The 12,479-nt window shown below is 41.9% G+C and overlaps 1 protein-coding gene across 1 annotated transcript in view; it reads left to right on the top strand.

The window, feature by feature from the left end:
- The window catches only part of LOC125452334 (dynein axonemal heavy chain 6-like), a 920,763-nt gene that overhangs the window by 263,275 nt on the left and 645,009 nt on the right, over nt 1–12,479 (top strand). The window contains exons 31-32 of the mRNA XM_059645527.1: nt 2,699–2,844; nt 9,519–9,587. Of these exons, the coding sequence (XP_059501510.1) occupies nt 2,699–2,844; nt 9,519–9,587 (215 nt within the window). The remainder of the gene's footprint in view (nt 1–2,698; nt 2,845–9,518; nt 9,588–12,479) is intronic.

Below are 12,479 nucleotides of genomic sequence, written 5' to 3'. Positions count from 1 at the left end.
TTTCAGTCAATGGAAACAGTTTCTCTTTGTTTATTCCGTCCAAACGCTTCAAGATCCTAAGCTCCTCTTTGAAACCACTTTCTGACCTTCTCTATTTGGAGGAGCGTGCAGCGCCTCCAGACCATCCACATCTGCAAATTCATGTTCCTGGAATCTCTTCTCAAAAGCTTTTGTGTTTCTTCGAAAGCACAGAATGGGATATAACACTCAAGGTGAAACCAAACTTGTGCTTCTTGCTTCTATGCTCTATGCGTCTACTTATAAAGCCTAGAATCCCCAAGCTTTATTAATGCTTTGTGCACCTTCATGTTTCAGCTTTCCTGGCAACCTTCAGAGAATTATGCACTTAAACCCCATGGTCCTTCCAGTCCTGTACTCCCCTCAAAGTTATACTATTGGCCCTGTATTGTCTCTCCATGTTTCTTCTATAAAAATGCAATAACTCACATTTCTCTGCATTGAATTTCATCTGCAAGGCTCACGAACTCCCCTTACCCTCTGTGTTCTTTCACTCCCATTAATTGTAGGTCATTGTAAGTCCACAGATTCAATTTGCCAAATGTTCCAGGTTCAAGGAGTTGAATGACTCTCATCTACTTCCAATGTCTACTCTATGTTGGAAGGCTTCAGATACCAGCAGGCCACCATTTCATATTGAACTTTTTCAGTTAGCAATGAGAGAGGAGATACATTCATTGCTTCCAATGAGGAGAGTATGGTTACAGATAAAACTCCAAAAATCTTAACTTTGTTTTCTAACGCACCCTTTCTCGAGCATGGATTGTCAGTTCATTGATGTTTCCATCAGCCTGAATGGGAGTCAAAGCCACAGGTGAGAGGATTTATTCTGTCAGGGATATCTTGTTCAAAGGTAAAGGAACTGCTTTATGCCTTTTCCATATCAATGTGTTTGCTAACATTTAATTTTAGTGAAATTTTGGCCTCAAACTGTTGGGCTTGCCACTAATTAAAGGCTACAAAGACAAAAAAGGTCCAGCTTTAATCGTGGCATCATTGCTGCAAAAGTGATATCATAAAAATATTTTCACGTAGCCACTGGTTAGGATCTGGAATGCAGTGCTTGAGACTGTGTTGCAGCAGGTTCAGTTAGAGCAATCAAAAGAAAATTAGATTATTATTTAAAAAGGCAGAACATGCAGGGTTATGGGAAAAAGGTGGAAAATAAGTGATTGATTTATTTATTGATTTGTTTATTTATTGTTGTATTTATCTTGTTACAAAACACAGTGAAAAGTGTTGTACGGTGTTGCCACCCTCTGGCGCCATCTTAAAACACAGTAAAAAAACCAAACCTTGGAAAATAAAGGCAGAACAATATAGAAATAAAGAAAAAATGTTCAACTTTACAGTCCTGGTTAAGTCTCCACTATGGGCCTAGTGGCCATGCACGAATCCCCTTCACTGAGCTGCCACCAGTGGAATGAAGGCTGCCACTCTTCAGTGACACCCTCACCACCATGAGTCCTCACTGGACCAGTGCAGTGCCACTGTAGCTGCCAGGTTCCGCACTGGCCCAAACTCAACTCCACCACCAGCATGAGTCCACTTTGGGCCCACCTCGCTGATGCCACCATTGCTAATGCTGCCGTATCTCTTACTGGGCCAAACAGGCCTCTGCCACTGGCATCATGAGATGGCACCAGGACTGCCTCTTTGATGTAGAAGCTGCTGGGAAACTAAGCCCGCTTCTGACATCGCCGCTACAAGTACACACCTCTGGTCTCACTCGGCATCGCCAATGCCATTGGCACAACTCAGCTCTTCAACAAGCTGTAAGTAAAATAAGAAAGAAAGAATGAAAAGAAACAGAAAAGAGAACAAAGAAGGTAAAGAACTGAGAAGAAGAGCAGACAGAGTGGATAAACCCCAAGTTCAGAATCCCTATCCCACTGCCATCTTACCAAATTAACCTTTTGGGAGAGTCTGTGCAAAAATGATGGGCCAAACGGCCTCCTTCCGTGCTGTAAAAATTCTGTGTTCTGAATCTGTGTGACAAGATCATTAACAACATTCTAATCCTCATGAGAGTCAAAAGCAGATCTCTTTATAAGTCGGACTGCAGGTTTAGAATGACTCAGTAAGCCAGTGATTGAAGCTTCCGATAATCCAAAACCCAGTCCTGCTCTGGGAGGTTAAAATAGTATCAGAGATAATGGGAACTGCAGATGCTGGAGAATTCCAAAAATTCCAACTCCCTCTCTGATGAAGGGTCTAGGCCCGAAACGTCAGCTTTTGTGCTCCTGAGATGCTGCTTGGCCTGCTGTGTTCATCCAGCCTCACATTTTATTATCCTGCTCTGGGAGGTGGCTGTTTTCTGAAAACCTCTGTCAGATTTTATCGTTTTCTTGCCATACCTGTCAACACGTTACATCACTTGGAATATAACCCCAACCTGATCTCTCAGCTAGAATAAACTTTTGCAGCGTAATCAAGCAGAGCAGTTACTGGCACACAGATTCACTTCTTAAACTTGGAAACAGCAGAGCTGTCACTCCGATAATGCACAGCGGTGTTGTACAGCCGGCCACTTAATTAAAATCTCATTCCAGCAAAGGTAAGCAGATACTGCTGCACAGATGCTGCCTCAGAAGATAGCTCTGCTAATGAAGGGTGTCATTAACTTTGACCTCCTCTTTATATTTTACCTCCCCCTCTTCCCCAACTCCTCTCTGTGTAGATGATAGGGAAATTGTTCTCTGGAATGGCTCAGTCTGGAGCATGGTTCTGCTTTGATGAGTTTAATCGGATTGACGTGGAGGTCCTGTCAGTAACTGCCTCACAGATCCTAACCATTAAGGCGGCAAAAGACAGTGAAGCAATGAGGTGAGCACGTCAAATTCAGCTAAAACAGTCATTATTTTGTGTAAATTCCCATGCTGGCTGGGGCATAAGTATATCCATGACAACAGCAATGTACATTTAAATAGCATCTATAACACTGAAACACCCCGAGGACCTTTAAAAAGCCATTATCAAACAAAAATGTGAAACCAAGACACACAAGGAGATATTCGGACAGGTAATCAAAGGTGTGGTCAAAGGGTAGGTTTTAGGGAGTGTCTCGGACAAGGATAGAGAAGGAGAGGAGGACATTACAAAATATAGGTCACAGGCAATTGAAGGTGTCCCTGCCAGTGAGAGTGTTGAGTATTGCAAGAGGCCAGAGTGGCAGGAATGCAGTTGCTTGGAGGGTGGTCTGGCTGAAGGAAGTCACAGACATAGAGAGGGGCAAAGTGATGGAGGGATTTCTAAATAGAGATGAGAATTTTAGAATGAAGACACTAGTCTGATGGTAACAAAGGCATCTTCCTCAGGGCCCTTAAGCGAGCCACTGAAGTAGATAAAGTAGTTAAGAGGGCATATGGGGTACTTGCCTTTCTGAGCCAAAATATAAGATTTAAGAGCAGGGAGTTGATGCTGGATCTGTGTAAAGTGTTGGTTAGGCCATTGTGAGAGTGTTGTGTGTAGCTCTGGAATCCACATTCCAGGAGAATTATGACAGCTGATGTTGGCTGGATTGCTGAGCTGGTTTGTTGTCCCACACACATGTCATTACCATGCTGGGTAACATCATCAATGCAGCCTCCAATGAAGTGTCGGTGTGTTTTCCCGCCTGATTTTTAAACTCTGGAATCCATTGGGCTGGATTACCTCACTTCCGGTTTTCCTTCATAGTGGAGTGTATATGGGGTCAAGTTCCATGTGTTTATTAATGGCTTTCTTCGTGAAGTACCAGGCTTCTAGGAATTGCCGTGCCAGCCTCTGCTTAGTTTGTCCCAGGATTTTGGTGTGGTCCCAGTCAAGTTGGTGGTTCTCCTTATCCATGTGGATTGAGATGAGTGAGTATTGGTCGTATTTTTTTTATAGTCAGTTGGTGTTCCTGCACTCTTGTTGTTAGTTTCCTTCCTGTTTGTCCGATGTAGTGTTTCTCGCAGTCTCTGCAGGGGATCTTGTAGATGACATTGGTCCTGTTCATAGTGGGTAGTGGGCCTTTAGTTCAGGACAGCAGTTGTTTTAGGGTTGATGTGAGCTTGTGTGCCATTCTGCTGCCCAGTGGTCATAGGAGTCTTGTGGTCAGTTGATAGCATTGGAGAGGATGCAAAGGAGATTTACCAGAATGTTGCCTGGGGTGGCAAGTTTCAGTTACACAAAGAGATTGGACAGATTGGGGTTGTTTTCCATGAAGCAGAAGAGACTGAGAAGGGACACTGTATATATTCATGAGAAATGTACAGAGTAGACAGGAAGAAACATTTTCCCTTGAGGGAGAAATCAATGATAGGGAGCAAAGATTTAAGGCAAGGTAGAGGAAGTTTAGAGAGAATGTGAGAAATCTAGAGGATGATGGTAATCTGGAACTCATCGCATGTAGGTGTGGTAGAAACAGAAACCCTCAGGTAATTTAAGAAGTGCTTAGATGTGCACTTGTGCTGCCAAGACATACAAGGCTAGGGGCCAAGATAACAAAGTCTGGGGCTGGATGAACACAGCAGGCCGAGCAGCATCTTAGGAGCACAAAAGCTGATGTTTTGGGCCTAGACCCTTCATCAGAAAAAGGCTAGGGGCCAAGTGCTCAAAAATGTGATGAGAGAAGTTATGTTGTTTTTGACCAGCACAGACTTGATTACTGAAGGGCCTTTTTCTGTGCTGTGGACCTCTGATTCTAGGAACTGTATTAAACAGTATTATGAGTCCATCAACTTTAGGATTCCTGTTGAAAGTACCTCAGGGCCCCCATTAAACATTATTAAATGCAAATCACCCTCAGAATCCTTTATAAAATGCAAAAGTTATATCATTGTTTGGGTTCATTTTAAACAGCACTAAAATGGTAGCATTCTCAGTGTCTTTATTGATTGGTAATACAATTGTAATCTGCTTGTTTGCAATGCTAAAAGTTTATTATCATCATGGGTTTTATTAACAGTACAGCAGAATACCTGAAAGCTACACTAGATATTTGAACACCAGAGTAATTCAAAGCAGCAATGTTTGACTGTGTATAAATGTGGCTTGTGGATTTGATATATTTTATAATTTCAACATTGTATGCATTCCAGCCACTTGCCAGCAGTTAGTTCCAGTATGAGAGCACAGTACAGGCAATTTACACAATGTTTCTTGCATTCAGAAGCACCCAAATGCATTTGAACACCTGAGTGTGTTCATGTGTCTCAAAGCCGTCGGGTGCCCAACTGTGTCCTTACACCTATGTTTGTTTGAGTGCCCAAACATGTTTGAGCACACAACTGTGTTTTTGCATCAGACTGTGATTAGGCAGCCAAGTATGTTCAATGCCCAAGTGTAACTGAGCGCCTCAGTGTGTACTCTCATCAGTTACGGCGAAGGATGGAGTGGTGACACACCTTAGATCAGGTAATACAAACACGATCAAGGTCACGTGGATGCAATGTCAGGTGGAGCAGGTACAGGGACCCTTGACTTCTGAAACTGTCCAAGAGTTACAAGGTTCCTGAAAGCTGTGCAGACAGGGATGTCTGCAGAGAGGATGAGCGAACTGACTATGGCACAATGATATTGGGAGCCATTCAAATACTGGCAGAAAATAAGAATGTAGTGCTGGTAATGGATGGTATAATTAGGGAGATAGGTACTCTTCTCCAAGCAGGAGTCCTGAAGGCATTTGCAAGAACAGAAATTGCTGGAGAACATCAGCAGTTCTGGCAGCCTCTGTCGGAATAAAGCAGAGCTAACATTTTGGGTTCAGTGACCCTTCATCAGAATCTGAAAGCTGTGGTGCTTGCACAGTGCTAGGATTAAGGACACCTTCTCACAGTCAGCATCCAAGTTAAGCAGGTAATAGGAAAGGCAAATGAAATGTTGGCATTATTTCAAAAGGACTGGAGTATAAAAATAGGAAGGTGTTACTATACAAGGCAGTCAGCAGACCACAGTTGGAATATTTAAAATAGTTTTGCTCCTCTTATCAAAGGAAAGAAAAACTGTCGTTGGGAGCAGTCCGTAGAAGGTTTATTACACTGTTATCAGTACGGAGTGAATTTTTTATAAGGAGAGATTGGAAATGTTGGACATGCACTTTTTCAAGTTTAGAAGAATGAAAGAAACTTTAATAAAACATGGAAGATTCTTCGGGGACTTAACATGGTAGATGTGAAGAGGTTGTTTCCCCTTGTGGGAGAATCTAGGACCAGAGAGTAATCTCAGAGTAAGCAGCACCATTGAAGATGGAGATGAGGAGGAATTTCTTCTCTCAGAGGCTAATGAATCTGTGGAATTCTTTACCACAGAGGACTGTTGATGCTGAACCATTAAATATATATGGTACATAGTATGTATTTGAGGGAGACAGATTTCTAATTACTAATGGAATCAGGGGGTTGGGGGATAAGTGATAATGTTGAATTGCTTATTTTCAGATCAACCATACAATGCCCCTGAATGGCCGAGCAGATTTGATGGTCAAATGGCCTACTTTTACTCCCATGTCTCATGGCCTAATGGAGTGCACTGTGTTATGAACACACAGTTAGAAGCTCTGTCTCTCTTTTACTCAGCCTCCTGAAAAGCCTGGTGATAAAATAAATACAAGAGACATACATTTACCAAGAATGCAAGAATATCTACAAATATCATTACTGCTGAACATATAAAGCAATTAAACAATGGTGGTCATAGATTTAAGCTTCGTATCTCAAGGGTTCTAAGGAATTTCGGAATACCAATCTAGATCTTTCTTTTTGCAGAGAGATACTCTCTCCTGCTTAAGTTTCATACCTCGGTGTGTAATGTCACATTTTATAATTTTTCTCAGGGCTAGCAGTTAATGAAATTCTTTTCTTTTATCCATGCAAGCTTGTAATTGGCTTCTTAGTTTTGACTAATGTGAGCTTTAATTGAAATGGGATGTAGCTGTGTGCTAAAAATATCTTATAATCTTCATTGCAGCTGACCAAAGGGTTGAACAAGAAGGATACTGATTCACCCCTCCTCAGTTGGTTGTAACAGAATGGAGAATAATGTTCAAAAGACAGAGCTATAGGCAGTCAGTCTGAATGTAGGTAGCATTCGCGTGATGTAAATGGCCAGAAGTTAATTCCTATTTACAGATACATGGCTACAGTGAGATCAAAATCAGGAACTGAATACAGATAGACTTAAAGGAAAAAGGGGTAAGATAGCACCCTCAATAAGAAACTAGATCACTACATTAGTAAGGTCAGATCTGAGATCAAAGTAGATAAATTTGGGTGGAGCTAAGAAACTGAAAAGGGCAATTAACATTTGTGGGAATTATCTATGAGCCTCCAAACAGAAGTAGTAGTTGTGGGCTTTGTATAAATCAGGAAATGCAGTGATATGTTAATAATGAATGGGTAAACCTCATCAGCACCAATTCTGTGGAAGTTGAATCACTGGACAGTGTATAATATAGCTTTGTGGGACATTACATTGACAAAACAATAAGGGGTCAATCTCTTTTAGCTTTAATACAATGTAATGCAAAAGGGCTAATTAATAACCATGCTGTAAAGGATCTTCTGGGAAATGGTGACCATAATGTGAGAGAATTTGACATTAATTTTAAATGTGATATAGTTCATTCTGAAACCCAGGTCTTAAATTGGAACAAAGCAACCTATGAAGGAACGAGAAGCATGTTGACTGTAGTGGATTGGGAAAGTGCACTAAAAGATTTAATGGTAGGCAGGGAATGGCTGGTATTTAATGAAATACCACAGAGTCTGCTGTGGATATACATTCCTTGGAGGCACAAACACCCAAAGAGAAAGGTGAATTAACTGTGACTGATGAAATAAGTTAAAGCCTGCATAAGATCAAAGGAAGTAGTTTACAAAGAAATGGTAAGCCTGAGGAGGATTGGGCAAAATTTAGAACCCAGCAAAGAAAGACCAGGAAACTGATAAAGAAAGGGTAAAGAGCCATAGAATTATAGATTCATATAGCATAGAAACAGACCATTTGGCCCACAATGTCTATGCCAACCAACAAACACCAAACTACTCAAATCTGCATTAAGAGAATATGAGTGCAAGCTACAGAGAAATGTGAAGCTGGCTGTAACATTTTCTTTAAGTATGTGAAGAGGAATATATCAACTAGGACGAATGTGGGGCTATGACTGGTGGAGACAGGAGAGTTTATAATGGAGAGGAAGGAAATGGCAAAGAAATTAAGTAATTACTTTGTGTCTGTGTTCATGAAAGAAATTAAAGATAACCTTCCAGAAAATCTAGGATCAACTTGTGCAATGGAGGAAATGAAAGAAATTATGTCAGTAAAGAAAAAGCACTTGAAAAATTAACTGGATTGAAGGTTAGTAAATCCCCTGGACCAGATGATCTACACATCAGAGTGTTGAGGAAAGCTACTATCAAGATATTAGATGCTTTGTCATTTATCTTTCAAAATTATACCAATTTTGGGAAGGTTCTTTCAATCTGGAAAGTAGCAATGAAGCCCTGCTATTTTGAATACTCACCTTGATCAAAGGTATTATGGAACACTTCCTAGGCAGGTGGGACTTGAGCCCAGAGTTGGGGATTCCAACACTGAGCCACAAGACCCTAAAAGCATGCAAGACAACTTGAGTCAGGGATGTCATGTCTGACGCCAAAAGGACCATGAGCTAGACTCCTTAATTCTCCACCCAAGACTGTATGATGGCATCAGTTTGGGTGGTGCTGAATGCAGTCTCTAAAACGAATCCCTTCAGAATCAGTGTCTGTTAAAATAGCCTGAGCAATCAAATCAAATTGCTACCATTGCCTGCCATGTTGTGTAAGGATGCCAGCTCACTAAACTGTCAGAGCAGCTGTTCATCATAAAGGTTGTTGCCACTGTCCTGTTTAAATGTATAAAACTCCAGGGGCTGTTTGGTCTGGTGTAATTGTGTAAAACACTTCCTGCTTTAACTAGGAGAGTCTCTTGTCATTAACAGTGTGTGGTCAATTGCAATATAGCAATTAATTGACATTTATATTGCTGTGATAGGCATTGTTACAGTAACTTTGAGGATGACATGAAAATTCACTCTCATTCCTTCGAGATCCTAATGTGGTGAAAAGCCCATCTGACATCATCATTGGTGGTTGGTGCATGTGAATTAAATCTTTCCAGACTCAAAGACAATAAACAACTCTTAGTGTGGAATGATATGCTTGCAGCCAGTCAGTCAGCTTCTTCAGGTATAAGAGTGACTATATTATTTAAGCAAAGTCAGAAGACGCACCTGATGAAGGCCATGATGTGGAGGTGCGGTGTTGGACTGACGAAGTAGCAACGTTTCAAAAGCTTGTGTGTTTTCAAATAAACCTGTTGGACTACAACCTGGCATCATGTGACTTCTGGCTTTGTCGCCCCCCAGTCCAACACCAGCACCTGCACATTATTATTTAAACAAAGCAGATGAATAATTAATAGTAGTTTTCACGCCTATGTGATATTTTACAATTAATCACTTCCAATCAATTCTATGTTTGTTTCTTGTCTTCCAGATTTGTGTTTGAAGGCCGTGAAATCCGACTAAATAAGTCCTGCAGTTTCTTCGCAACTATGAACCCTGGGTGAGCGACAATTGAATGAGAAATGTTTCAAAACATTTACATTGCATTAAGATAACAGGGTGTAGAGCTGGAGGAACACAACAGGCCAGGCAATGTCAGAGGAGCACGAAAGCTGATGTTTCAGGTCTAGACCCTTCTGCAGAAATGGGGGAGGGGAAGGGGACTCTGAAATAAATAGAGAGAGGGGAAGGCGATGATGGAAGGTGGATAAAGGAGCAGATGGGTGGCCACTGAGGTCTTTCCGGAGGGAGGAGGGTAACTTCTTCAAGGTAGGCACGCTTAGAAGAGGCTTCACAGTCGGGTTAAAACTCACTCAGAAATAGTAGGAACTGCCGATGCTGGAGTCTGAGATAACAAGGCGTATATCCACCTTCGCCTCTTCTCTCCCTATTTATTTCAGAGTCCCCTCCCCCATTTCTGAAGAAGGGTCCAGACCCAAAACGTCAGCTTTCCTGCTCCTCTGATGCTTGGCCTCCTGTGTTCATCTAGCTCCACACCTTGTTATCTCAGACTCCAGCATCAGCAGTTCCTGCTATCTCTACATTGCATTAAGTGCTATTTGGAAACTTGATATTTTCAGAATTTTTCCAATTGCGATGATTTTTATCCTTATTCATTCACGTGATATGTGCAATCCTGGCAGGCCGTCATTTAAAAACATAAGACATTTCAGTTTACATATAGACTGGGTAAATCTCACCAGCAGTAATTCTGTGGAGGTTGAATTACTGGATGGTGTGTGAGATGGCTTACTGGGACACTGTGTTGAAAACAACAATAATGGGTCAGTCGCTTTCAGCTTTAGTACAATGTAATGCAAAAGACCGAATTAATAATCTTGCTATAAAGGACTGTCTGGGAAATGGTAACTGTAGGATAAGAGAATTTGACATTAACTTTGAGTGTGATAGTCATAACAGCTCACTGTGTATGTAGGTGTTGAAATTGGCATAAAAAGGGAATTGGCTAATGAGCAGGAAACAGCAAGTGATGGAAAGTTTTTTTTTGAGCTGGCATCCTGTAACCCAGTGGGGTCCCACAGGGATCAGTGCTGGGGCTGCAAATGTTTACAATATCTATTAATAACTTGGGGAAAGGAAGCCAATGTACTGTAGTAAAATTTGCAGATGACAGAAAAATAGGTAAATAAGCAAGTTTAGACATGGATGCAAACAGTTTGGAGAGATATTGAAATGCTGCATAAGTGAGCAAAAAGTTTGCAATGTGGGAAATTGCGAAATTGGTCATTTTGGAAGAGGGAACAGAAGAATAGACTATTATTTTGGTGGAGAAACAGAACTAAAAGCTGCAACACAGCGGGATTGGCGGTTGTGCACAAAACACAGGCACAGCAGGTAATCAGGAAGGCTAATGGAATGTTGGCACTTATTCCAAGGGGTTTGGCGTATAAAAGTAAAGAAGCCTTTCTACAACTATACAAGGTGCTGGTGAGACCACATCTGGAGCACAGTGTGAAATTTTAGTCCCATTATTTAAGGAAAGATATTATTTCATAGGAAGCAGTTCAGAGAGGGGATTGTCTTTTGTGCAGAGGTTAAATAGGTTGGGACTCCACCCACTGCAATTTAGAAGAATGAGAGGTGATCTTACTGAAACATATGGGATTCCCAAGGGGCTTTGACAGCGTAAATACTGAGAGGATTTTCTCATACCCAATTGAACCTCTCTTCCCCTGAACTGACTACGCTCTGTGCTCTCAGATCTAATGCTGACTTTGTAACTAAGCCTGCGGCAAATGTGGTGCTGATGTTGTCTGGCATACTGACCTCTACTTTGCACAGGCAGAGCACCAGCTGTCAGATATCTCCTCCAATCTCCCACTGACCATGACCCCATGATGAAACATCAGGCCATCATGTCCACAATAGTCACTCATTTCATTTCATCTGGTGATCTTCCCCCCAGTGCCTCCAAGCTTATAGTCACCCAATCCTGCGGAGCCCAGTTCTACCTCCTTCCCAAAATTCACAAGCAGGACTGCCCAACTGACCCACTGTTTTTTCCTGCTTCTGTCCTACAGAACCATCTGATCGATCAGTACTTAGAGTTACAGTGTTGTGGCCGTTATAGAGACTTGGGTAACACAGGGGCAGGCATGGTTCTTGGATGTTCTGTGGTTTAGGTGTTTCGAAAGAAATAGGGAGGGAGGTAAAAGAGGTGGGGGAGTTGCATTGCTAGTCAGGAGTGGTATCACAGCTGCAGAAAGGGAGGTCATTGAGGAGGGTTTGTCTACTGAGTCAGTATGCGTGGAAATCAGAAACCGGGAAGGAGCAGTCAATTTATTGGGAGTTTTCTATAGACCATCCAATAGCAACAAAGACACTGAGGACCAGATTTGGAGGCAGATTTTGCAAAGGTGCAGAAATAATAGGGTTGTTGTCATGGGTGACTTCAACTTCCCAATATTGACTAGAACCTCCTAAGTTTGAATGGAGCAGATTTTGTCACGTGTATCCAGGAAGAATTCCTGACTCACTGAACAGATAGGCCGATTAGATTGGAGGTGCTATATTGGATTTGGTACTTGGCAACGAACCAGGCCAGGTGTCAGATCTCTCGGTGGGAGACCATTTCCATGATAGTGATCACAACTCCCTGACCTTTCTTGTGGTCATAGAGAGGGATAGGAGTGGATGGTATGGGAAAGTATTTAATTGGGGGAGGGGGAATTACAATGCAATTAGGCAGGAACTGTGGAACATAAATTGGGATCAGATGTTCTCTGAGAAGTTCACGACAGAAATATAGAAGTTGTTCAGGGACCAGTAGCTACAAATACTGGATAGGTTTGCCCCACTGAGGCAGGGAAGGGATGGTAAGGTGAAGGAACCTTAGATGGCAAGACATGTGGACCATCTAGTCAAGAAGAAG

Source organism: Stegostoma tigrinum, chromosome 4 (assembly GCF_030684315.1).
Source record: "Stegostoma tigrinum isolate sSteTig4 chromosome 4, sSteTig4.hap1, whole genome shotgun sequence".
Lineage (NCBI taxonomy): Eukaryota > Metazoa > Chordata > Chondrichthyes > Orectolobiformes > Stegostomatidae > Stegostoma > Stegostoma tigrinum.
This window is presented reverse-complemented; position numbering and strand designations above follow the sequence as displayed.